Consider the following 24,878-nt stretch of genomic DNA (forward strand, 5'->3'; position numbering starts at 1 on the left):
GCGTGGACGGCAGCTTCGTCGCATTGAGGAGAGGGCAGAAGGCACCCTTCTGGCGCCGCGAAAGTTATTTTGCCCTCAACGTCATGTTCGTAAGTTGCTGTGTTCTCCTTTTCTCGTGCGCATGTTTTTTTTTTGTTCCAGTGAGACGTAGTTCATATTGCTCTTGGTTTACCCAGATTTTCGTCGCGGACATGTTGATCCTTGCCGTGGAACCGCTGCGATCAGGATTGGATGACGACAGCCACATCTGCGTGCGTCCGCGAATCTGAATGGCGAGTTTCTTCTCAGTGAGAAGTATATATAATTTCCTTTTACGCGGGATGCCAGTTTTTTTAAATGGAGATATTTCCTCGCGGTATTGATAAAACTTTAGCGCCATGACAAGAGGCATTAGAGCGCATATTACCGGTGCACAACCTCTCAGCTGTGGCTTAACTGCTGCAGTAATGTTAGGTGATGTGCTATGTCATGACCACCTCATCGTAGTAGCCATGTTTTGCGTATTACGGGGTCAATGTCACGCTAGTCAGGTACCGCGGATTCAGATATTGGTATCCTAGGGCCAACGAGCCCCAAGAGATCCCAGTCATTTTAGCAGTATTTACAACACAATTTGTATTTCTGCAGGCAACGATGGCTACTCCCTCGAATCTTAGTTTGTGGTCCTGGTGAAAGGTCCTCTTCGAAGAATACTGCAGAAGGCAAGTATAACTCTGCACATACTTCATTGCGTTTTATAGTGGAGCATTGTATTGGGCTATTGAAGAACCGTTTTCGCTGCATTCAGTGGCACCGTAACCCTCCCCTCCCTTACTCACCAGAACGTTCTTCCAGTATTGTTGCTGCATGTGCACTGTAGCACACCCTTTGTTTTGAAGGTGCCATAGGCTTTGACAGTCTCAGCGGTGACAGTGGCGACGAGAACAGTGGGCATGGCAGCTCTCTCGATGGTGACCTCCAACGTCGATTTAGACAGGGAGAGTCAGCACACTTAGTGTACTTAAGTGGGCAAACTGTCCGCAACTGTGTTATCAGCTTGTTTGGCAGGAAAAGGCAGCAACCCCTGCAGTGCCTAAAAAGAATGCCTAGGAAACTGCACCGCCTGAAGCACCAATCGCAGTGTTAAAAAATTTGTTCTGCATTGCAAGAGCCTGACCACCCGTGGTTCTTTAACATCCGCCATATATGAAGTAAACCAATGTTTTTGCATTTCCCCCTCAGGTGCTCTCGCAGCCACTGCTATCAGCAGTAATGAAACACACGTCCACAAGTGTATTAATGTGACATCTTATGTGATCAGCTGCCATGGTGTTTCCAGAAACTTAGCAAGAAATTATGAAGCAGCAACACAGTCTAGCCTTTTCACTGGGAAGGAATCGTTTTGGTAAAGCTTGTTGTAGTTAGGATTATTGCATGGGTTTGATGAGCTGAAACCACGATGTGATAACGAGGCACACTTCACTTCAGGCCTTTGAAAAATTCAAACACAGCAGGTGTTTTTTTTTTGTTGTGCAAGTAAAAGCTACGCTGGACTCTCGAATACCACCTCCATCGAAGTATGACCTCAGCAACTTTGATCATGCCCTTTTGATACGGGTCCACAGTCAAGCACAGTAACTACAGTGCACCAGTATAATTTTTGTCGCTGATGCCATCCTGCAGCCACCTACAATTGTTACCGTCGTCTGCTTCATGCCTGCGCACTGTCTTCTCGCTTCCTGTCTACGCAACACACACCTCAGTGACCTTCTGTGGCGCATCCACCACACTTTTCTTCTGGAATGGGACAACTGATACTGAAAAAGATAGTCTAGCATTTCAAGTACATTTTGCTTGTTTGTAAATGCTGATGTAACAAAAAGAATAAGTACGCAGTCTTTTTTTTTCAAGCCAAAACTGTAAAAAAATGTTTTATTCAAGCTCATGCCAATGCTAAGATGGCATACACTTTCTGTATATAGATGCATGTTGTGAAACGACGCTGTCATGTTGTCAAAGCAGATATTTATTACATTGCATACATGAAAAGACACATCATGCTCAATAAAATACTGTGTCAAATGGGTAAGTAATACTAGAACGCTATCTATATAGATGCCAGGTTTGTCTGATGAAATGAAGTCACGTGATATTTGTTGTGTGCATCATTTCATGAGGGGGACGAGCACACATAAAAGTAATATGTGAAGATGCCCTCACATGACTGTGAGAAAGTGGATCATTGAACACTGTTATGCACCGCACTTGTCGAATTGGGAAGCTGATTTGTAAGTAAAACAACACCAGAGAAAGAAAAGTTAAAGGGGAAAAATTATGATGCCCATGCTCGTTACTGGGTAGTGACAGGAGGCTGAGCAGTTCCAGGCACAACGACAGCCAGAGTAGATGAACGCAAGACCCTCGCTTCATCGACAAGCTGCAGATGATGTAGACAAGTCGCGTGATGTATTACAAACCCTGTAATGGAAAAATATACAGGAAACATCATTGAGGCTCCTCCTGTTCGAATCAGACGGGCAGCAAAACCTGGCATTTGTGATTTCTTTGGATAAGAAAGTTAATTATCAAGGTAAAAATTGCAAACTTTTTTTTGCTATTCATAACACAGCGCAACCACAAGCAGTCAGACAGATTGGCTTCACTTGGCTTCTTCCGAACCTTGGAACAAGCACCTCAATGTAGCATTGTTAAGTATGACCTTGCACTTCAGCCTCATCTACATTGTTAAATTATTGCAGAACTTCTTAGATGTACAGTGTGAATCCATAAGCATGTTGTTAATCAATTCATCAGTAGCAGGAATAAACGCAGCAAAGTTGTAGGGAGTACATATTCCTTGTCGTTAGGATGTTGCACCGATTTCAGCAGACCAATTATGTGTTTTGCTTTTCTATTGAAAAGTATGCTCCACCTGCTTATGGTGGGCATTATTTCACTTATTAGGTCATTTCTCTCAACAGTCATCAAGAGAAGCCATAAATTCTTAATGATCGTTCAGTAACCATGAAAAAGGTTGGTCCCTAGCTAATTTACAGGCACAACACAATAGTAACATTGAGTGAAATGCAGGCTACAATGTGTGACGTGCATTGAAAGGACCACTGCAAATCTGATTTTTTGGTTCAGTGATTACCACCATTTTTTTTGGTCAAAAATATTGTTCCTTTCTATACCCTTTGAATACATATGGGTAGAAGCTGGGGCTTTGAAAATTTTAAATTGGTCATTCTTTGTTATCTGTCTTTACTGTACAATAGTTTGCTGTCTGCCAGAAAATTATCTCTTTATGCCAATATTGCAAGACAAATAAATGTTCGAGTGATTTCTGAGGTACGCCAAATAGGCACATCATACCTTCTGGATCGACCTTCTGAACAACCGAAATGTACCCAAGATAGACCAATTAGCTGAGTAATCTCCATTTCAAAAACACAGTGTATAAAACATAATGGCAATTGTACGAAGTACTGCTCTGTCAACAGCACTCGTAAGTTCCCGAAACTTACCGACGATCTTCGAGCACTTCTACTTGGATAAGCAGAAAAAGCAGGCCCACCGCTGCGGGGAAATTCTACCGGGCGGCATCGTAAATGTTTGCCCCCCTTTTTCTTCCCAGTTCTCGCCACAACGCGGTTAAAACCGAATGCGCAGCATCTATCATACCAATCATTAGCCGGCTAAAACAATTATGCTCATCAAATCTAATCGTTAAATCATCGCAAATGAAAACCGTGGTCAGCAGATAAACATAAACGTTTTACGCAACAACTTTCTTCTGCGAGAGTTCAATGAAGCAATAATTTACGTAAGATGCAGCGGGTGAGAAAATGAATGCGCTCTTCCGTGTTATGTATCGGGTGCTGTTACGACGCTTGCCAACGCACGATCGTTCCTTAAATGAAAAAGTGTTGCTTACCTGTCAATAGACGACAAAAGTACAGGCTTCTCGGGTACACACTTTGTTGTTTGTTAGCTGTAAATACAAAAGCCAAGTAAATATATCGCGACAGCGGTAAGCTTGGCTTTGTGTACTCACCTTACGACAAAAATTTCATGATTTTTCCTTGCTTTTCACCACTTGCCATATCTTTCGGCGACGGAAATTCTCTTCGGTAGTCGCGATTACATTCTGCTTGCAGATCAATATACCACAGAACGCAAAACGTGGCTCGCACAGATGATCAGCTGTTTTTTTCTTTGCACACAGCAGCCATTATGTGGCTTGGATTAGACGTAAAAATCACTGACATGTGGCTTGGGCTCTCAAAACACAACAGTGTTTCATTTACTTTTAGCAATATAATTGGTTCATGAAAGCGCTAGAAGCCTCTAAATCGAATTTCTTTAAATTTACGTGAGATGTTTTTTTGTTACATGCTCACGAATAAAATAAATAGAATATACGACCCCTTTATGGCTCTCAGTCAGAAAGCCGCTAAGGTCTTTATTATTGCCGCTTCACTATACCCAGAAAATACAAGGCTTTTTTTGCCTCACGTAAAAAATAAATTGAATATACGGCCCCTTTGCAATTTCTAGCCAGAAAGTTGCTAAATTTCTTCAAATTTTCACCTCAAAATACTCATAAAATACTAGGGACTTCTCTAGATTTACACGTAAACTAGGTAAACTGCCACACCTGTCTTGTTTGCACACAATGGTCGGCAACGAGCGCTCTTCATTGGCCAAATTTTAAAAAAAATGTAGAAGCTTTCGGCGTTGGCGGTGCCTCAAGCTTGAGGTAACAGAGAAAACGGAATACAGAATACGGAATAGAAGTACGTTATACGGCCATTGGAGATAAAGTGCTGGTTACAAGTTATTTTCCCATATCTTTAACTTCTTTTTGTTGTAAGCTTCTCGAGCACGTCATAGCTAACTACATCACTACTTTTCTTAATGACAACATACTAACCACATTCCAACATGTGTTCAGAATGGTATCGTGCACTGTTACTCAACTGGTCACATTCCTGCATAACTTTGCTTCTATACTCCATAAATCCTGGCATATTGATTTTATTCTCTTAGGAAGGTTGTTGATTTATTTCCCCACAGTGAATTGATCTTCAAACTTAAAAATATTGGCCTTACAGATTTATTGTAATTTACGTCTCCACGTACTTGTCAAATCAAAGACATTTTGTTGATAAAAATGGTTACTGCTCTCGCAAATTCCACGTTCCATCTTGTGTTCCCCAGGGAAGTGTTTTGGGGCCCCTACTTATTTAATATATAAAATTGATATTGTTGAAGTTGTCCCTGAACACGTCGGAATAAGGCTATTTGCCGATGTTTGCATACTGTATAAGGAAATAGTTACCATAAATGATGAACAGCTTTTAAATACCTGCCCTGATAACGGTTTCCTGTGGTGTAAGAAGTGAATCAGAAACTAAACTCCGACAAAACAATGTACATAAACACCACATGAAAGAAATCTTTTCTTCTTTTCCACATGCGCTACAAAGTAACATACTCAAAGAAGTCAGTGAGTATAAGTACATTGACGTAACAATAACCAAGCATCAAAGTTGGAATATGCAAGTATCGAAGATTTTCGCATCCGCCTTCCGTATAAGCTATGCTTTCTCAAGTACAAACTTCGTTTTGCCCCACCATCTGTAAAGCTGGTAGCTTATAATACCATCATTAGGCCTGCTCTGAAATATGCGTGCGTCCTTTGAGACCCATACACTAAACAAAATATTCATGACATAAAAATGATTCAACGTGAATTCATTTGGTTTATATTTTCTAAGTACAGCATGACAGACTCCCCCACAGCTATTATGAAAAAAAATAATGAACAAAAGCCCCGCCGCGGTGGTCTAGGGGCTAAGGTAGTCGGCTGCTGACCCGCAGGTCGCGGGTTTGAATCCCGGCTGCGGCCGCTGCGTTTCCGATGGAGGCGGAAATGATGTAGGCCCGTGTGCTCAGATTTGGGTGCACGTTAAGGAACCCCAGGTGGTCGAAATTTCCGGAGCCCTCCACTACGGCGTGTCTCATAATCATATGGTGGTTTTGGGACGTTAAAACCCACACATCAATCAACCAAGTAATGAACAAGAACTTCAGCTTCGTCGCAAAATTCGTAGATTAAAATTTATTTTCATTGAAAAGAAAACATTTCGCACTACCTGCCTCACAATTATCCAACAACTGACGTCACGAGAAACTGGAAATTGCCACGTTGCGTCGATAACACCATTCGAGACACGTACCAACACATTTATTTAGGAGTACTGAACGCTGGGTGAGTTGGTAATTCATAACTACAAAACTGCGCGAAAAAATGACAACAAACTGAGAAGGCACACACATAGGCACCGGCTTGCAACTGAAATTTTATTGAAGGATACGCATATTATAGCTAGCCAAAATGTGACGAGAAAGCCTAGACGTTGGCAGTGAGATAATCTATCTCTTGTTGGTGCAAATTCACTGGAGGCCTCGCAACACACGTGTCGCCATATTTGTGTATACGTATAAAACCTCAGCAACTTCTTTCTGTGTCCTATCCCTGTGCCGGGACAGCACGCTTGTATCGCGAAGTAAACACTTACAATGCCTGCAATATAGTCACAGACTTGACTGAGGGTGGGCCTTCAGCTTTCCTGTAACTTTTTTGCACAGCTTTGTGGTTAGCTACCTACGTAAGTTTCTTTTTTTCTCCTCCGATCATTGTAGACTGGACACACTGCCGTTTGAGTTGCTATAACATATTGACAACCTCTACTTTTTCACATCATAACCCTAACTACTATATTTTTTTAATTATATGTACAGGAAGTCCGTGCACAAGTAATCCCAGCTGTTTACATTATTGTGTTGCCGTAGTGATATTTCTATTGCTGTACCATGTGTTATATTGCGATTATGAATTGGTGCAAATAGTTTTGTGTACACATGCTTATTTTAGTCACGAATTTTTACTGGTTTACGCTGTGCAAATGCTGTTGAATATGGGTTTCTACACTCTAAGGTGAAACTACCCGAAAAAAGAGTAACGGAGTCCAATAGGCGCGCGCGATGAACGGATAGACCATTGAGAAGCAACCACAGAGGGAAGCGTGCCGCGCGGTACCACTTAGGCTCCGAACACGCTCCAAAGGAATGAACCGCCTAGGCATTGCAAGCAGCGCGAAAAGCGTTGCCAAGGTGACTAGCCGTCCTTCTCCTCCTCTGCTGGCTCAGTCTTTCCCCGTACTTTGCTGGCGACGGTTCGCACTGCTTCGCTCTCGGAGTGCTCGACCAAGGCCACCTGGATTCGATGATCTAGGAATTACGAGGTGGTGCTTGTGTGTACGCTTGGATGAGCGTGGGCTGTTGCTTTTGCGTTTCGCTGCACCCATGAAGTCTGGAGCAAGTCTCTACACGTTACCACGCCGCGCTGTATATCTCTGGCTTCAAGATAGTCACGACCAACACACGACAGCAACAATAGGGAAGGCCAATGTGGCGGCCGAGATGACAGCAGGCCTATCAGATGTATACTTCAGTCCGACTCAGAGCAGAAATCAGCGCTTAAGCAAGTAGGTTATCATTCTTTATTATTCTACTCTACTTGTCTCGTGTGTGATACGGATCGCGCTTGCCGGCAACAGGCTCCGTCATGTTGTGTGTCGCACGCACGAAATTCATCACGAAGGTCAGCTTCGGCGTTTGCAGTTCCCCTGTGCTTTGCGACAGCCTGAAAATTGGCGGCTACTCCCGTCGCCCTCCCGTACGCTCGTTCATCTTGTGCTCGCCTGTTTTCGCCGCCGCGAAGAGCTCCAGGCTGACGATATTGGACTGAGACCTCGTCGCTGTGTTGGGAGTCGTCGAAAATAAGTTGCGGGTTCTCGTAAAGAGCTTGATTGTAGTATGTCGTGCGCTGTAAATGCACCAGTACGGGCTGGCGGGGCTTTCGCTAGCGTCGGAAGTCGTTGAAAATTGGTCGCTATTACAGTTGGCTTTCCCGTCAGTCAGTCGCAAGCAGCTCGGCGCCGTCCGTTGGCTGCGCTGGTGGACTCGCGTTTCTGCGCTGCACTCACTCGAGTTTGTGGAAAAGGGCCGCATCACCGTAGATTTCTTCGGCGTTAGCTCCAAACCAGCTCGGCCCTGTTCGTGGCTGCGGCCACGCGTACGCTCGCTCTCCTGTTCGAAGTTCGCTGGTAGCAGACACTCCCCGTGCAGCGCCGTGTTTGGTCTCGCGTTCGCTTGCTCGAGCTGAGGGACGTCGTTCACTTAGGACTCGCCGACTTTTTTGCGGCACGGTGGTTCGCGGAGTTGTGGCTGCGGCCACCGGCCCTAAGCTGTTGCACTACAGGGATCGAAATGAGTCTTTGACTATGTGTGACAACATGGTGAAATTATTAGCGTGTCATATATCACGCATGTTTCCATTTCTTCTTGCACATATTTCTCATATTCATTTGTAATTAATCTCTGTCGCGTGTCACTCCCTATTTTATATACTTATTGTGCAGCCGTGGGCACACACCGTGCCGAAGACTGTGTGCGCTGGCGTCTGCGATGCCTGTCGTCTATCTATTTCGTCAGAGCAGCTTCAGAAGGACTGTGCGAGATGGGGAGGTAAAGTTATTTGTGTGTCATATTTTAACGCTTGTTTTTATATTTACGTGCACGTAATTGTCATATCCGTGCATCTTCATCTTCTGTCACGTGTGTCTAACTATTTTTACTATAATTTTGTACGTGCAGCCGTGGGAACACAACAGGCAGAAGGCTGCGTGCGCAGGCGTCTGCAATATCTGTCATCTATCGCTTCCGTCGGAGGAGCTCCCCAAGGAGAGAACAGAATTTTACAACGAGACTATACTTGTACACTTCACCATGAATTCAACTAAAACAATGGAGAAACCTCATGTGTATGTAGATTTCGATGCCTCACTTTTGTCTTTCGTTGTTGCCGTGACTTCGAAAGCAGTTACACATAGGTGGCTCACTACTTTTTCGCGTGTTCTTTTCTGCGCAGTTCTTTGCTCACTGTGCAGAGAACAGGCAAAAAAAGTATTTGGCCTGGCGGAAAATAAACAGAAACAATGTTTGAGCTGAGGAGAAAAAGTTCATTCGATTTGAGTATTTGAGTGGATCAACCGTTCGTCCGGCAAGGTGCGACTGTTAGGACTAACGGGTGCCCGGTGAGGTGTAAATTTCGGGATTAACAGTTGCCTTATAAGGTGCAAATGTGAGGACTAGTTAGTAGTCCTTTGAGGTGTATTGTGGGACTAACGGTTACTCACTGAAGTGTAAATGTGAGCACTAATTGTTAGTCTCTTGAGCTCGTCTGTGGGGACTAACTGTTAGACCCGGTGCCGTTAGTCCTTAAAGGTATAATTGTTGTGGCAGCCCCATTAGTTCCCAAAACGACGAACTACACACCCTTTTAGCACCCTTTTGACTTAGAGTGTATGTGTATGTACACTTGTTTATACGAGAGTAATAATTTTGTGGGTAAATTGCGTGCGTAGACTACAAATTAATTTAATTTTTTTGTATGAGTGCTTCTTTTCACTCCTGCATGGGCTCTGACTTGTGCCTGATGTAATCGTTAAATAAAGACCATAAATAAATTCTCCTTTTATTCACCGAAGAATTTTGTGTAAATACTGTTTTTGTCCGCACTATTCAAATGTGAAGTGCTTTGCACGGTCATGTTAAATATTTATCGCGTGAAGAGTTCATTGTGTAGAATATTTACCAGTGACTTTCTTGCCATTTGAAATTTACGTTGAATATAATTTTCTTAAGTTCAGACTCCACTCCTCTGAGCCTTTCAAGGTGGCACTTCATCGAAATAATAATTAAATAAATAAATGGTATGTCGCACCAGAAGTCGAACCCCAACATTCTGCATGGCCATGAAGTATTCTTTTTTAGAGGCATGCGAAGTCTGGAAATTTCTTTTCAGAGAGACCCTAAGGATCCTGAAACGTTAATGGTTGTTGCAGTGCTAGCTGTACAGTTTCATCAACATACTTCTATCATTAAGCCGTCACCCCGTGTTAACGTCAACTGTAGTTAAGCGCATCCACTAATGATGATTTGTGTAGCAGCGTCTTGGGCTACTATAATCTGAGCACCAGCGTTTTATGTGACCTCACCGCTTCTGGTGTTGCTAATATCAACGTTGCAGTGTATCATAGCCCCGCCACGGTGGTCTAGTGGCTAAGGTACTCGGCTGCTGACCCGCAGGTCGCGGATTCGAATCCCGGCTGCGGCCGCTGCATTTCCGATGGAGGCGGAAATGTCGTAGGCCCGTGTGCTCAGATTTGGGTGCACGTTAAAGAACCCCAGGTGGTCGAAATTTCCGGAGCCCTCCACTACGGCGACTCTCTTAATCCTATGGTGGTTTTGGGACGTTAAACCCCACAAATCAATCAATCAATGCAGTGTATCATACCAGCTTGCGCGTGCTCTTATCTCTTGTTTTGAGCAGCAACATGTCAGTGTTTAGTTTTCTATTACCTCGCTTCCCCTCTTTTTTAAAGTAACCTTCTCACCCATTGTGGCTTTAAATGGAACGCACTTAAGTGATAAGGGTTTTCTTTTCCTGGGAACGAGCTTGTGTCCGCCACACGGTATGTCACCATGACTGATAAAGGTATCAGAAGGGGGCGTCGCCATTAACCATCGCATCGGCCCTAACTACCGCAGAACCGCCAAGGAAATCGTGAAGCCACCAGAGCCACCACGCATAGCCGGAGATGGTGGAAAACGTTGACAGTTTTTCAGAGAGTGATTTGAACTGTTCCTGATCTTACCGAATCCATCGGCAACATACCGACCGAATCGGCAAGAACAGCGCTGTTCATGTGTGTGGTCGTCGAGGACGTGATCTAGATTTTCAACAACTTTCTTTTCGCTGAGTAATGGAACAAAAAAAACTACACCACAGTCGTCGCTAATTTTAGAGAATACTGCGTAAAGCCGCAGAAGGAAGTTCAACAACGGTATTTTTTCGCACCCGTGTACAGACAGGAGCAGAGCCATTCGAGAACTTTGTGCGGAGTTTACAAAAGCAAGCTAAACACTGCAACATTGGAAGCATGGCAGAGGAAGTGGTTCGGGACCAGATGATATTTGGACTAAAGACGAGAAAACTGGGGGAAAGCTTCTGAGTAAGAACTTGACCCTCGCGAAAGCAATAGCTAAGTGTAAAGGAGCCGGAACCTTTGCGCGCAAAAGTGCATTACGGTCAAGAGAAAGTGACACCCTAAGTTAAAGCAGTCACTTGGAGCCGGACGTGGCCCGCCTCAACAGGGTAGCGGGTGTTCCAGGTGTGAATATCGCATGCCCATGGGTGGTGCCTAGCCTACGGAAACATTTGTCGTACTTGCAACGGACTGAACTACTTCACCGTATGTTGCAGTTCAAGGGCTTGGGTCACGGAAGTACAGCACGAAGATGACTTTGCCATTCTTGACTTCTCAGTCAGTGCAGTTCACACGGATCGTTACTGGTTCATCTAAGCGACGATCAGAAAAAAGAGGTGTCGATAAAAGTTGACACGAGATCCCAAGTGAACCTAATACCACTGACGATCTACTGAAACAGAACGTCTGACCCCTTGAGACTAGCATGGCAACTCTGCGCTCATATAATGGGGGCATGGTCAACAATCGCTGCGCAGTCTCTGTAGCTGTCCTCATTGGTGACGGGAAAATCTGGGCAAACTTCTTCGTGGCAAAGAAACCCTACCAAATGATCCTAGGAATAAATCGAAGCGAATGCCTTCGGTTATTCCAGCGGGAGGTTGGTAGCGTAGCCGCATGTACTCTTAAGGAAGTCAACGAAGTTCCACAGATTTTACCTGGAAGTGGCTGAATCAACCGTGACTACAAGATAGTGTTGCAAAAAGACGCTGTCCCCGCCATCGAGCTGGCGTGAAGGGTTCCCTTTGCGTTGCCGCAGCCACTTCGGGAGAAGTGGACGCGCATGGAGGGAGAGCACGCCATTAAAAAAACAGCGAGCTAATGAAGTGGGTAAGCCTTCTCAATATTTTACGGAAAAAATACGGCAAACTACGGGTTTGAATGAACTCGAGAACAATGAATTCATCGCTCGAGAGGGAATGTCGTCAAAAGCCCTGTCGAGAAGATATATTTAGGCTGAGCTAACAGGCACAATTTTCTTTCTGGGCTCGACGCCAGTGCCGGCTTCCATCAGCTTTTCCTACACTAACATTGATAAAAAATATGCACGTTTGCAACACCATTTCGTCGTAACCACTACCTGTGGCTGCCGCTTGGCATCTCGTCGGCTAGGGAATTATTTCAGAAGGCGCTAACCTAGGTATTCGAAGACATGCCAGGCGTATTTGTGAATGTGCATGACGTCGTAATTTGAGGAAGTGACAGGGAGAAGCATGAAGGATGTCTTCAAAGCCTGCTCAGGGCAGCACAGTTTTAATAGTTAACGTTCAACGCAAAAAAATGCGAGTTTAGAATGAGAAAAGTGAAATTTGTGGGCAATATTATCAGCGCCAAATATTCTACCCAAATCCAGCCTTAGTGGCCAGTTTAGCGTATATGCCACGGCCCGATAACAAGCTGGCATCACAAAGGTTGCTGGGCGTGGTAAATTATTTAGGCAAATACTTGTTATCGCCAGCCAAGAAAACAGCTGCTTTGCGATATCTTATCAAGCCAGACGTGCGGAGTTTACAAAAGCAAGCTAAACACTGCAACATTGGAAGCATGGCAGAGGAAGTGGTTCGGGACCAGATGATATTTGGACTAAAGACGAGAAAACTGGGGTAAAGCTTCTGAGTAAGAACTTTACCCTCGCGAAAGCAATCGCTAAGTGTAAAGGAGCCGGAACCTTTGCGCGCAAAAGTGCATTACGGTCAAGAGAAAGTGACATCCTAAGTTAAAGCAGTCACTTGGAGCCGGACGTGGCCCGCCTCAACAGGGTAGCGGATGTTCCAGGTGTGAATATCGCGTGCCCATGGGTGGTGCCTAGCCTACGGAAACATTTGTCGTACTTGCAACGGACTGAACTACTTCACCGTATGGTGCGGTTCAAGGACTTGTGTCACGGAAGTACAGCACGAAGATGACTTTGCCATTCTTGACTTCTCAGTCAGTGCAGTTCACACGGATCGTTACTGGTTCTTCTAAGCGACGATCAGAAAAAAGAGGTGTCGATAAAAGTTGACACGAGATCCCAAGTGAACCTAATACCACTGACGATCTACTGAAACAGAACGTCTGACCCCTTGAGACTAGCATGGCAACTCTGCGCTCATATAATGGGGGCATGGTCAACAATCGCTGCGCAGTCTCTGTAGCTGTCCTCATTGGTGACGGGAAAATCTGGGCAAACTTCTTCGTGGCAAAGAAACCCTACCAGATGATCGTAGGAATAAATCGAAGCGAATGCCTTCGGTTATTCCAGCGACAGGTTGGTAGCGTAGCCGCATGTACTCTTAAGGAAGTCAACGAAGTTCCACAGGTTTTACCTGGAAGTGGCTGAATCAACCGTGACTACAAGATAGTGTTGCAAAAAGACGCTGTCCCCGCCATCGAGCTGGCGTGAAGGGTTCCCTTTGCGTTGCCGCAGCCACTTCGGGAGAAGTGGACGCACATGGAGGGAGAGCACGCCATTAAAAAAACAGCGAGCTAATGAAGTGGGTAAGCCTTCTCAATATTTTACGGAAAAAATATGGCAAACTACGGGTTTGCATGAACTCGAGAACAATGAATTCATCGCTCGAGAGGGAATGTCGTCAAATGCCCTGTCGAGAAGATATATTTAGGCTGAGCTAACAGGCACAATTTTTTTCTGGGCTCGACGCCAGTGCCGGCTTCCATCAGCTTTCCCTACACTAACATTGATAAAAAATATGCACGTTTGCAACACTATTTCGTCGTAACCACTACCTGCGGCTGCCGCTTGGCATCTCGTCGGCTAGGGAATTATTTCAGAAGGCGCTAACCTAGGTATTCGAAGACATGCCAGGCGTATTTGTGTATGTGCATGACGTCGTAATTTGAGGAAGTGACAGGGAGAAGCATGAAGGATGTCTTCAAAGCCTGCTCAGGGCAGCACAGTTTTAATGGTTAACGTTCAACGCAAAAAAAACGCGAGTTTAGAATGAGAAAAGTGAAATTTGTGGGCAATATTATCAGCGCCAAATATTCTACCCAAATCCAGCCTTAGTGGCCAGTTTAGCGCAGATGCCACGGCCCGATAACAAGCTGGCATCACAAAGGTTGCTGGGCGTGGTAAATTATTTAGGCAAATACTTGTTATCGCCAGCCAAGAAAACAGCTGCTTTGCGATATCTTATCAAGCCAGACGTAGTCTTTGAATGTACAAACAAGCATGATTAAAATTTCAGGGACTTATGCTACGCACTACTAGGCTGAAAACCGATCATTGCCACTTCCGACCCATGCAAGCAAACTAAGGAAGCCTCAGATGCCTCCCAGTATGTTATATGATCCGCCCTTTTACAGAGTTAGGAAGACAGTTGGAGGCCAGTAGCATACGCGTCAAGAGCTCTGACTGACACAGAAAAACGATATCACCAGAAAAAAACAGGCTATCGCTCTGGTAATTCATTGTGAGAAGTTCTCTCACTTTACACACTGTCATCCACTGCTACTTGAAAACGACCACAAGCCATTCATTGATATTTCCAAGAAGCCAAATGACGATATGCCACCTAGTCTCCAGCGTTTTTTAAGACTTTTGAAATGTGATTACAACTTGATTTTTGTTCCCGAAAAACAGATGGAGATGGCGCACATGCTGTCAAGAACACAGGGCACTGGCAAACTCGCGGCTGTGGACATTGGTGACGTCGAAGTTCACGCTATACCACAGTCATGGCAGCACTCGTGAGTGAAAACAGTACAGCTCGATTAGCGTGCTAGACCGCCTCGGACGCCTAATTTCAAGCGGTACTTCAGCATAATATAGAAGGAAAACCCATCACAGCCTAACTTAATCCAGTTCATTCCGAGCTCTCTGGAACCAAAGGTATATTATTGAAAGGGGCAAAAGTAGGGATGCCTACATGCATGCATTTTGATATTTTAAACTGCGTGCAGGGCGTTCATATCCATACATCTAAGTGCAAATGAAGAGCAAGATAGCTAATATACTGGCCAGGTCTCGACAAAAATATTGAAGTTCTGATGGAAAAACGCCAAGTTTGAAGAAAGCACGCATACAGTCAAAGATGCATTCATCCACCAATGATGCATTCAACGCCGACTAGCGCATAGTTATGAGTTCTAGTCGACCTATTCCAGCAGGCAGGAAGTTACTATCTGTGTGGGTACGATTCGACGTCTACCTTTTCTCAAGAAAAGCTGCTGCATAGCATCAAGACCCATGTGGTCATTGATAAGCTCGGCGCGATTTTGTCGATTTGTGGAATTCCCGTTGAAGTATGCATGAATAACGGGCCCCAGTTTTCCAGTCACAATTTTTCCCAGTACTCGAATGCGTATTACTCCCTTCACATTCCGTCAAGCCCGTAATTGCTTGGATCAAAAGGGCTAGCAGGAAAGAGAGAAAATCATCAAACAAATTGTAAATAAAACTTCTCAGGCCAATGAGGACTTTTGGCTAGGTATTCGGGCTTCCAAGACATGTCCCCTGAAAGACGCTTGGTTCCCCAGGGAGCTCCTTCAAGGACGCCGCTTGCGGACCTCACTCCCCAACTTTCAGAAACAGCCAACAGCGGAAGTCAAGCAGCAAAAGCAGACAAGCATCCATGGACCACCTCTCTCAGCTCTTTGAAATGATAATGTGGTGCGCAGAAAGAAGCATTCATGGTCACGAAAAGGTATAATGACAAACTCAACAGAGCCAAGGTCCTGTTTTCTCAAAACGGGCGAAAATAGGATAGTACGGCAAAACCGCCTACATTTGCTGAAGACTTAAAAGCATCTGCACCATGAACCATCAGATTACAAAGTATGTGGCCAATATGACGAGCAGACAAACACATCTCGTAAAGCCCACCGCCATCAGCGAACGTCACACCACCATCGGCGAACATCGTACCGCAATCAGCGCACGTCGCACCACCAGCGACAGCACGAAACGAGGCCACCTTCACCAAACTAAGACCGCAGCGGCAAGTTAGACCGTCCGAATACAAGGGCTACACAATGATCTTTAAACATATCAATCAGCCAGTAACTGTGAAGTATTTTGAAACTATTGGTTGGCGAGAGGAATGTATCAGGCGCCTTTATTCTTTGTTATGAGCACGCACACATCACTCTTTCAATTTCTACTATCTTGCTTCCCTTCCTGCTTACAGTAACCTTCTCACCCAATGTGGCTTCAAATGTGATGCAATGGAGCAATAAGAAGTTTTCTTTCTCGGCACTAGCTTGTACCTCTCACTCAGTCAGTCGCTATGACTGATCGTTACGCAGCAGTAAAGAACTAATATTTCAATAGATATACCGCTGCGTAACGCGTGTCTCTGCATGAATTTGTACATATCTCAGTGCCACTTCCTTACATTTCGCGCAATTAAAAAATTAAGACACAGTCAGCTTCCCTCCGCATGCATCGCATAGCATCAATCTCGTAAATACCTGAGATATGCTGAGTTATTCCATTGTTTTTCTCAAGCGCGAAGCGTTTTTGGGACCTGGGATTTTGTAGACGCTTGCTCAAAGCGGGATATCTACGTAAGACACAGCTCTTCGTAGCATTTTAAGCACGTGTTCGAGCGAAGAAGAGGTTTTTCTTCATATTGCCCTTCGAGCACCTTGCTGACAATATTACACGCGGAGCACTTCAGGACCTGGTGACAATTTGTCGTCGCTGGACATAACGCAGCAAACTCAACCAAAAAATGTAAAAAAAATCAAAGCGAATGACTATATGGAAACAAAGATTAACAGAAAAAGAACCAGAAGAAAAAAAGAAATGAATGTAAATGTTCAAAAACTACAAGAAAATAAAAATAAAGCATAAAAAGAGGAAAGACAAAAACACTAGAGAAACAAAAGCTCCCCAGATATACTGTTTCTTCAGGCTTGGCTCCACTAATTCGAAGATGGTTAAATTTACTTTTGTTTGTGAATTAGATTTTTCTCTTGTCTTTTTCCATTTGACAATGTTGCGCTTAATATGGCTGTGCCGTTGCTTAGACACTGGAATCCGAGTGTGAAAATGACTGCTTCAGACTGCACGTGGGCGCTGCTTCCGAGGCTGTGTGGCTAAGATGCAAATCATCTTTGAAGTGCACTGTGGAGGTATGTGAAAAATTGGCTGGGCTCAAATTAGTGGAAATGATATGTTCTTTAAACCACTACCAAATATTCACTAAAACAGTATAATAATGTATTTAGTCATTCCTCTGAGAGAGGAAATTAACGCATGTAGTTTTTAACAAGGTAATCCACGTTGTCATTTACACCACATTAACACAATTTCGTCAACTGCACAATTGAGTACATAATTTTGGCCTACCTCGATAAAAGAGAGTCATGCGCCTCTTGAAACGCGTATCAAACACTCCCTGTATCCGTAAGTGACGCCTGCAAACGAGAATGTCGTGCGTCTAACACAAGAAACACAATGAGACGGCAGGAACATACCTGGTGTTCCTGTGGAAGTATGATCTTTCGAATGTAAGGGACAGTGTTCTCATAAGTTTTAAATAATCGACCTTGCATCGCATGCGTTCCCTGTTGGTTGTTTTGACGGTCCATAGCCTCTCAGATGTCCCGACAAACTGAAAGAAAGTGATAATTGAAGACACTCATAAAAAAGTTGTGTTTTCACAGTGAGCAGTCAAGATGCGCGTTTGTGACATCATTTCAGGTAACAGGTGCATGATTTTGTTGTTTAATGGAAGTAGACTTCGTTGCCTAAATGCACATTCCGCTGTTAAAAAAGTTCAGGTTTATGTGACCCCCTCACCAATCTTGCCTGGTCGACGTTTCACCACTATTTCAGCTCCCGACTTCTAGAGCCGCAGTGCCGTAGCCCATAATGTACTAAAGGTCCTAATGAATGACATACGCACTTGAACGTAAGCGGAGCTTAAACATAACTTGATAAAACGAATAGTTGTTATCGGCTGTCAAAATAATGTTAACTTGTACACATGAACGCAACTAATGGACTCTACGAAGCGTACTCCCCGCCGTGGTGGTCTATAGTGTCTAAGGTACTCGGCTGCTGACCCGTAGATTGTGGCATCGAATCCCGGCCGCGCCGACTGCATATCAGATGGAGGCGAAAATGCTGTAGGTCCTTTTTCAAATTTGATTGTACGTAAACAACCCAATCTGGTCAAAGTTTCCGGAACCCTCCACTACGGCGTCTCTCATGATCATATCATGGTGTTGGGACGTTAACACCTACATATCAACTCATTATACAAAGCGTAGTTTTATGTCCACGAAAGAACGATTTTAGGAATTTCTAAATTTGTAGCTTCCACCTGTTGTTAGAATTTTTTTCCTAGGGCACCAGCGCCTGCTGTCTGGAGTGAAACTTGCGCTTCTCGTAGAACAATGATTTTGCTTTCTCCGAGTACATGCAAAGATCCTGATGCCTTTATAAATCATGTTCTCTGAGACGGCAGAGAGAACGAAATGTACCACATCTTGTGGTGCCGGGGCAGAATTAGGCCGTTGGAGCCCATACCCTGACGAACAACCACTTTTTTATGGTGGTTCATCTTAAACGTGGCTAAGCCCTCTTGCAAGTACCAGAGTGAAATCATCGTGAAGTCGTTTTTTGTGATGTGGACTTGAATCAAGGTCCTAATGAATTAGCCGGCGCATGTTCCTCTGTAAGTCAGAGTTGCGCTCGAGACTAGGTGTTGGTGCAATCTGAGAGAGGTGATCGGCGATCTTGTACTTGTCACTCTTATGGTGTTGCGTCTCAGTCGGTTCCATTCGCGTTTCAACTACCTGCTTTTTCACTATTTAGGAGCTTTCCTGCTTTTTGTTTACTAGATCAGAAATTTTCATATTTTGCAGTGTCTAAAAGTGCCGTTCTCGCTGTTATCGCCATGCCAGATAAGACAGACGGCTTGACAGGTATCATAGAATATTGCCATGTTTCGGGTGTGCTGGGCTCTGCGACAATTTTGTACCATGTGTTACAAAATTATATCTGCGTGACATACTGATCTGCATTCTTTTGGAAGGTTGCAGCCTCTACACAGTCGGGTTAGGTTGGGAACCACATTGTTATGGAATTTTGCGAGGTCGATAAACTCTCTACCACGTAGGAGAGAGCTTCCGTCCCTCAACGCAAAGTTGACCCTCGCACCTCCCTGCAATGCTGCAGGGGTCTTCCGTCAAAATATCAGTGGAGTTCTTGAGCCTATAATTTCTGTGATAGCTTGCTGTTACCAATGTTGCAGCCTTAGAAGAAGGTAAGGTTTTCTGCTTGCTTTTTGAGATTCAGCATTGTTAGTCATGTGGCAGCAAACGTGCAGGCTGCATTATTGAATGGCGCTACTGTGTTATATTGCCTTGTAGCTCGAATCGCAGTTCTGAAGTTATGAACGCGAAGTCTTCCTTCCACCGCCACGTCAAAAATCTGAGTGGTGTATCTATGGGCAGCATGAGTCGTTTCCTCAGTGCCGATGAACTCTCTATCTATGGCCGTGAGGGTTTTTGCACAAATAGGACCCAACACTAGCCGGTGGTAAAGACGAAGTAATACGTAAAATCACAGGACAACTCACTACTGGAACAATCTAGTAGTACCTTTGACACTCTCTCGAATAGCGTATTAGGCTGTCTTTTCACTAGATTTTTTTCCTGCTTTTCACTCTAAAATGGGAGTGCTCCCAAGTATCGCCGCGTTGACGTAAAATTAGATACCACCATTCTTTCGCCTTTGACATCTAAGTGGATACCAGTATAAACTTGTAAGCGTTGTTGCTTCTTGAAGGTTGTCATTAAGGCGGAAGATTTGGAGGTTATAATACTCAGTATTTCAATCACTAGGAACGAGCTAGAGCGCTTGATTTGATTTTAGAGACCTCAAGGAGTTCCTGTGGTAAGAATAAGGTCGTCCGTGAAGGCTATTGCATGCAGGCACTTTCATACCATCACTTGTAAAAATCAACTGTTGAGCTAGTTCTGCGAGAAATTTGTCGAAAAATAAATGATAATGGTGACAAAGGATCACCTTGTCGGACTCCAACAGTAAAACGGCTCATAAGCAGTTTGCCTCTGAAGATTATACCATTACTGCTATTACATCTTTTATTTCCACCTTTCGCAAAATTGCCTAATGGACAACACTGTCAAAAGTCCTCGCTCTTCCCAAGAAAGCTAGGGATAGTGGACGGAGCGACTTCCAAGCTTCATCTCTAATGGTGGCAAGTAGTAGTACATTTTAGGCACAATTATTGAGTGGCAGAAATGATCATGGTCAAGGTCATAGAACTTTCTTTTTAAAGTTGTCTTTTCAGTCTCGGGAGGACATGCGTTATAGAAGGGGGGCGATGTTGCGAAGTGGTTGAAGCGCCAGGCACTTTAAGGGTGAATATTGTTCTTGCTTGTGTCGGGAAGAGTGGCAGACGCTTCTGTAATATCAGGCACTCGAGTAGAACCTATAGTACCACCACCGGAACTTTCCTATGTTCACCGGTGGGAAAGTCGTTGGGTCCAGATGCTGAGCTTGTTGAGGCATAGCTGCTTTTATGTCTGCTGCGGTTATAAAAAATACTGGTCAATATTCCGGTGGGGGTGTTGGACACCTGAAAACACTTAATAAGGCACTACTTGCTTCATCACGTCTCGCCATTCCTCAAAAAAAAGGAGGCTTGCGTGGAAGGCGCAGTACAGTCACAGCGAAAGCTAGAAGAGCAGCCTTTCAGAGGTTGTCTTCCGCATTGAATTCTGTTTCTTCGGCAACGTTTCTGGGTTAAGTGACGTTTCTTTTTTCTGAAGCTTTCTTCGGTTCGTGGACATGAGTTGGCTTTGTGCATGTAGCTCTTTGTCGAACACTTTCCGTAGATAAGCATTGAGAATAATGCAGATTGTCTAAGTAACCAAGTATCTTATGACAATTTTCTATAGTTTGAACACTTAATATGTTAGCGGATGTGTTTTCATAGTGAGTCTACAAATCCTTGCTTCAATCTAAATGATTGGCATCCGGAGTGTCGATGGACTCTTCATCTTCTGCTACTTCTTGCTCAATATCCATATGCTTCCTCTCATTATTTCTTCGAAAGAGCCTGTTATACAGATCATGTGACATATCCTGTATTTATTGGGAATTTATGCCATTAGAGGTACAATGCGAGAAGGTCCTCGCTAAGTGAGCATTGATGTCTTTGACATCCTGTGTTCGGAGATTTTCTTTTCTCGTTGCCAACAGGTACTCCTCTTTCTCGCTCCAGCGAGGTTTCACCCACGCGAGGTTTACACCTTTGTTCTACTCTGCAAAGTGGCAGAGCCTCGATTTTGGCTGAGACAGCTCTTTTGAAGGTAGAGGGGAACTCTTGGAATTAAAAAGTCGACATCCTCGTATAGGTCGGCGCTGTAGAAAGCACGTCTTCTGGTTAGGTATTTTCGGGGCAGTAGTTTGCTGCTCCAACACTGGACCATTCTTCTGTATGTACTGCGTTAGGCTTTTGACAAGGTGGTAGCGATTTGTCACTCACATGTGATGCCAGTTTGGAAGAGGGCCCACAAAAAGGCAGGCACATTCTCTTTGTCATTGTCGTCTGACAAGCATATGACGACAGGAAGTCTAAACCTCCTGCTGACCCCTGGTTTTACCCCCGAGAACACCCAGGTTGACCCCCATTGTCACTGTTGGCCGAACGACGTGCTCTAGTCACAATAGTGCCAAGGGGAGCTAGGTTATTGGAGGGGATCTCAAGGGTTGCACCAAGAACTAGATTCTCTGGCTGTTCGAATGAAGCCACAAGACTCCTACAAAGCGTGTAGAGACGCTTGATCAGGCAGAGGCCTTTGCTTATGCCCGTATTTTGGCCTTGCCTCAGTCATCACCAAGGCTGACACCCCGTCGCAGCCTATTGAAGCGCGCGTCTTCACCAGCACAACATTATGGGGAGCTGGGTGGACAGAGGAGCCTTGTGAGAAACACATGCCGAGCTTATTAGTCTATCTATGCTTTTTTAGCGGCAGCTACATCGGCGTGTCAAGGAGAAGACGACAAAACACTCGCTCTCGAATGAGGCAGGAGACGCTCACGGGCCGGCACACGCTGGTGTTCGGGAGTCATTCAAATACTTATAACCATAGCTGTCGCGTCGGGCTCACTTTCTCTCTGGGAAGACCGAGATTTTGCCAATCTCCAAAGTTGCACATACGCCACAGTTTGGTGATGCGGACTTGATCAAGGTCATGCGTTTTCGTGGCAGAAGCGACCATAGAAGCGACCAGCAGTATGAGTTCTCGAGACCAGAATCTTTCCAAGCAACGCGGCAAGCCCTCCTGCTCAGCCTTCGTTCTCCGCCTTCCTTAGTACTCGGACCAGCATCTCTCAGCGTGGTTTCTTTAGGCGGAATCATAACTTCAAGTCACTGGTATCCGCTCCCAAGCTTCGAAGTTCCACTACGATGTGGCATTATCGCTCACCGCTATTGCCAACTTAGCGGATCTGTTCAGCCCCCGCTCTCGGTGAATGCCTACAACAATCTCAAGAAGACCCTGCTACTGCATACTCACATCTAGAAGCTTCTGTCTACTGAAGAACTTGGCGACCGACGCCCCTGTCAACGTCTTATTCGAAAGAACCAACTGTTCGGAGACAGGACAGATCCATCGATGACACGCTTATACGCGAGTTGTTTTTACAACGACTACCAGCCAATGTGCAAACGGTCATTGCTACAGCTCCACCATGGACCTCACTGGCCTTGCCACATTGGCTAAGTGGATGCAAGTAGCCACACCAACCATCGCAGCAATGACAGCGTCTAATAGTGACAGTAGAGCCACGCTGCAAACTATCCCGTCTTCGACAGCGCAATCACCACTAGACGCCCTGTGTGAGTGTCTCGAACGCATCGTATCTGCTGCAGAACATCGCAGTGTGTCACCTCCCCGTTCACGCTACCGTAGGTCCAGCGAACTAAGGCGCACTCCGAGACGCACTAGCCGTGACGCGTCAACACCGTCTGGCGTCTGATACTACCATGGTCGTTTTGGAGAACACGCTCGTACTGCCGGCATCCATGTGCGGGGCACGAAAACAGGTTGGCCGACCATTGACGGTGACAAGTAGCCCGGCTCAGCATACAAGTCGCCCCTTTTTCCTCATGAATGGAGCCACAGGACAGCGTTTCCTAGTCGATACTGAAGCTTTGAGCATTCCTGATCAATGCTGTGACAAATAAAGGACACCCGTGTGAATTTTGCAAGCCGTCAACAGTTTTCGCACCATGTTCTGTCATGCTCAATTGTGGCGTCCAAAGGGCGCTTCGCTGGATTTTACTGATTAGAAATGTACGACGCGCTCTCGTCAGAACTGATTCCTCGCATCACTATGGGCTCGTTGTCATCGTGAAACAGCACCGTCTTATGGACTCTGTCACTTATCGGACTATTACCAGTACCAATGCAACAACCACAATGCCATTCGCAACGATATCTACTATGCTGGAAAAATCATTTGCCGAGCGCCTCTGCGAGTTGACCGCTCAGACGTTACAGCCTGACTTGACTCAACCAGCGCAACACGACGTCTGTCACCACATTGTCAGCTCCGGCCTTCCGGTGTATTTTTGACCTCGGCGTACGTCTCCTTAGAAACTCAAGGTTACTCGCGCGGAGTTTGAGCACGTGCTGGCACTCGGCATCATCCTACCTTGTTATAGCAACTGGGTGTCATCCTTTCACATGGTGCCTAAGGAGACTGGAGATTGTCGTCCATGTGGCCATTGTTGGGCACTCAACAACATCACAATTCCCGATAGCTTCCCCCTTTCGAATATACAAGTCTTCACGGTAGCGCTGCACGGTGCGACAGTTTTTTTTAAGGTCGATCGTGTTCACGACAATCATCAGTTGTCAGTTGCCGAGGAAGACATGCTGAAGACTGCCATCACCAGGCCTTTCAGTCTTTTTGAATTTCTCCGCATGCCTTTCGGCCTGCAGACTGCTGGCCAATTATTCCTGCATTTCATCGACTCCGTCACCTAAAGCTTGCCTTCTGTCTTGGCCTAGGTCGACAACATTCTTGTCGCAAGTTCTTCCATCGAAGAGCATGTTGAACACCATCAGTTGTTGTTTTCCACCTTGCCAGCCAAGAAATAGACATCAATGTCACCAAAAGTGAAATTCGTTGACAGAAACACGACTTTCTTGGACACGTGGTCGACGCGAATGCCATTCGACCACTTCCGTCCAAGGTTCGCATCATTGAAGTTATTCCACGACCAAGTATGACGACGAATTTTCGCCCATTTTGGGGGTTGGTCGATATGTGTTGACAATTGTGCACGACTTGTGGCCCCTCAGGATGCTCTGCTAGGCTCCAAACGGAAACAAGTGCTTCAGTGGACTGAAAAGGCTACCCACATATTCACAAGCGTCCAGCCTGCTCTCGCCTGTCCACCACAGCTTAAACATTTAGAGCCAGGTGCACCGACTGCTCTCATGACAGACGCCTCGAACTACGCTACTGGTGCCGTAATGCAGCAATTATCAACGGCATGTGGCATCCACTCGCTTTCTTCTCTAAGAAGTTGAAACCTGCACAGGCCCACTACAGTGTTTTCAGCCGTGAAATAGTCGCCATATATTTGGCTGTCCGACACTTGCGGCGAATCCTAGAAGGTAATCAGTTCACTGTTTTTACCGACCTTAAGCCCCTTGTGCGCACCTGGAACCAATCAGCGTCCTGATACTTGCCATGCGAGACTCGACATCTCTCCTACA

The 24,878-nt window shown here is 45.2% G+C and overlaps 1 protein-coding gene and 1 long non-coding RNA gene across 3 annotated transcripts in view; both read right to left on the bottom strand.

Moving 5' to 3' along the window:
* LOC119164694 (uncharacterized) overlaps positions 1–24,878 on the bottom strand; it is a 40,230-nt gene that overhangs the window by 5,848 nt on the left and 9,504 nt on the right. For both annotated transcript variants that reach the window (XR_012885903.1, XM_037416909.2), the window contains exons 2-3: positions 17,586–17,722; positions 17,458–17,525 (exon numbers count right to left, since the gene is read on the bottom strand). Coding sequence is in view for 1 of the 2 variants with exons in the window: in XM_037416909.2 (XP_037272806.1) it covers positions 17,458–17,525; positions 17,586–17,722 (205 nt within the window). In the remaining variant the exon portion in view is untranslated. The remainder of the gene's footprint in view (positions 1–17,457; positions 17,526–17,585; positions 17,723–24,878) is intronic.
* LOC142771411 (uncharacterized) lies at positions 1,988–5,349 on the bottom strand. Its single transcript, XR_012885902.1, has 2 exons — positions 3,917–5,349; positions 1,988–2,457 (listed from the first exon to the last, which is right to left on the bottom strand). It is a non-coding gene; the product is annotated as an uncharacterized LOC142771411 (long non-coding RNA).

Source organism: Rhipicephalus microplus, chromosome 9 (assembly GCF_043290135.1).
Source record: "Rhipicephalus microplus isolate Deutch F79 chromosome 9, USDA_Rmic, whole genome shotgun sequence".
Taxonomy (NCBI): Eukaryota; Metazoa; Arthropoda; class Arachnida; order Ixodida; family Ixodidae; genus Rhipicephalus; species Rhipicephalus microplus.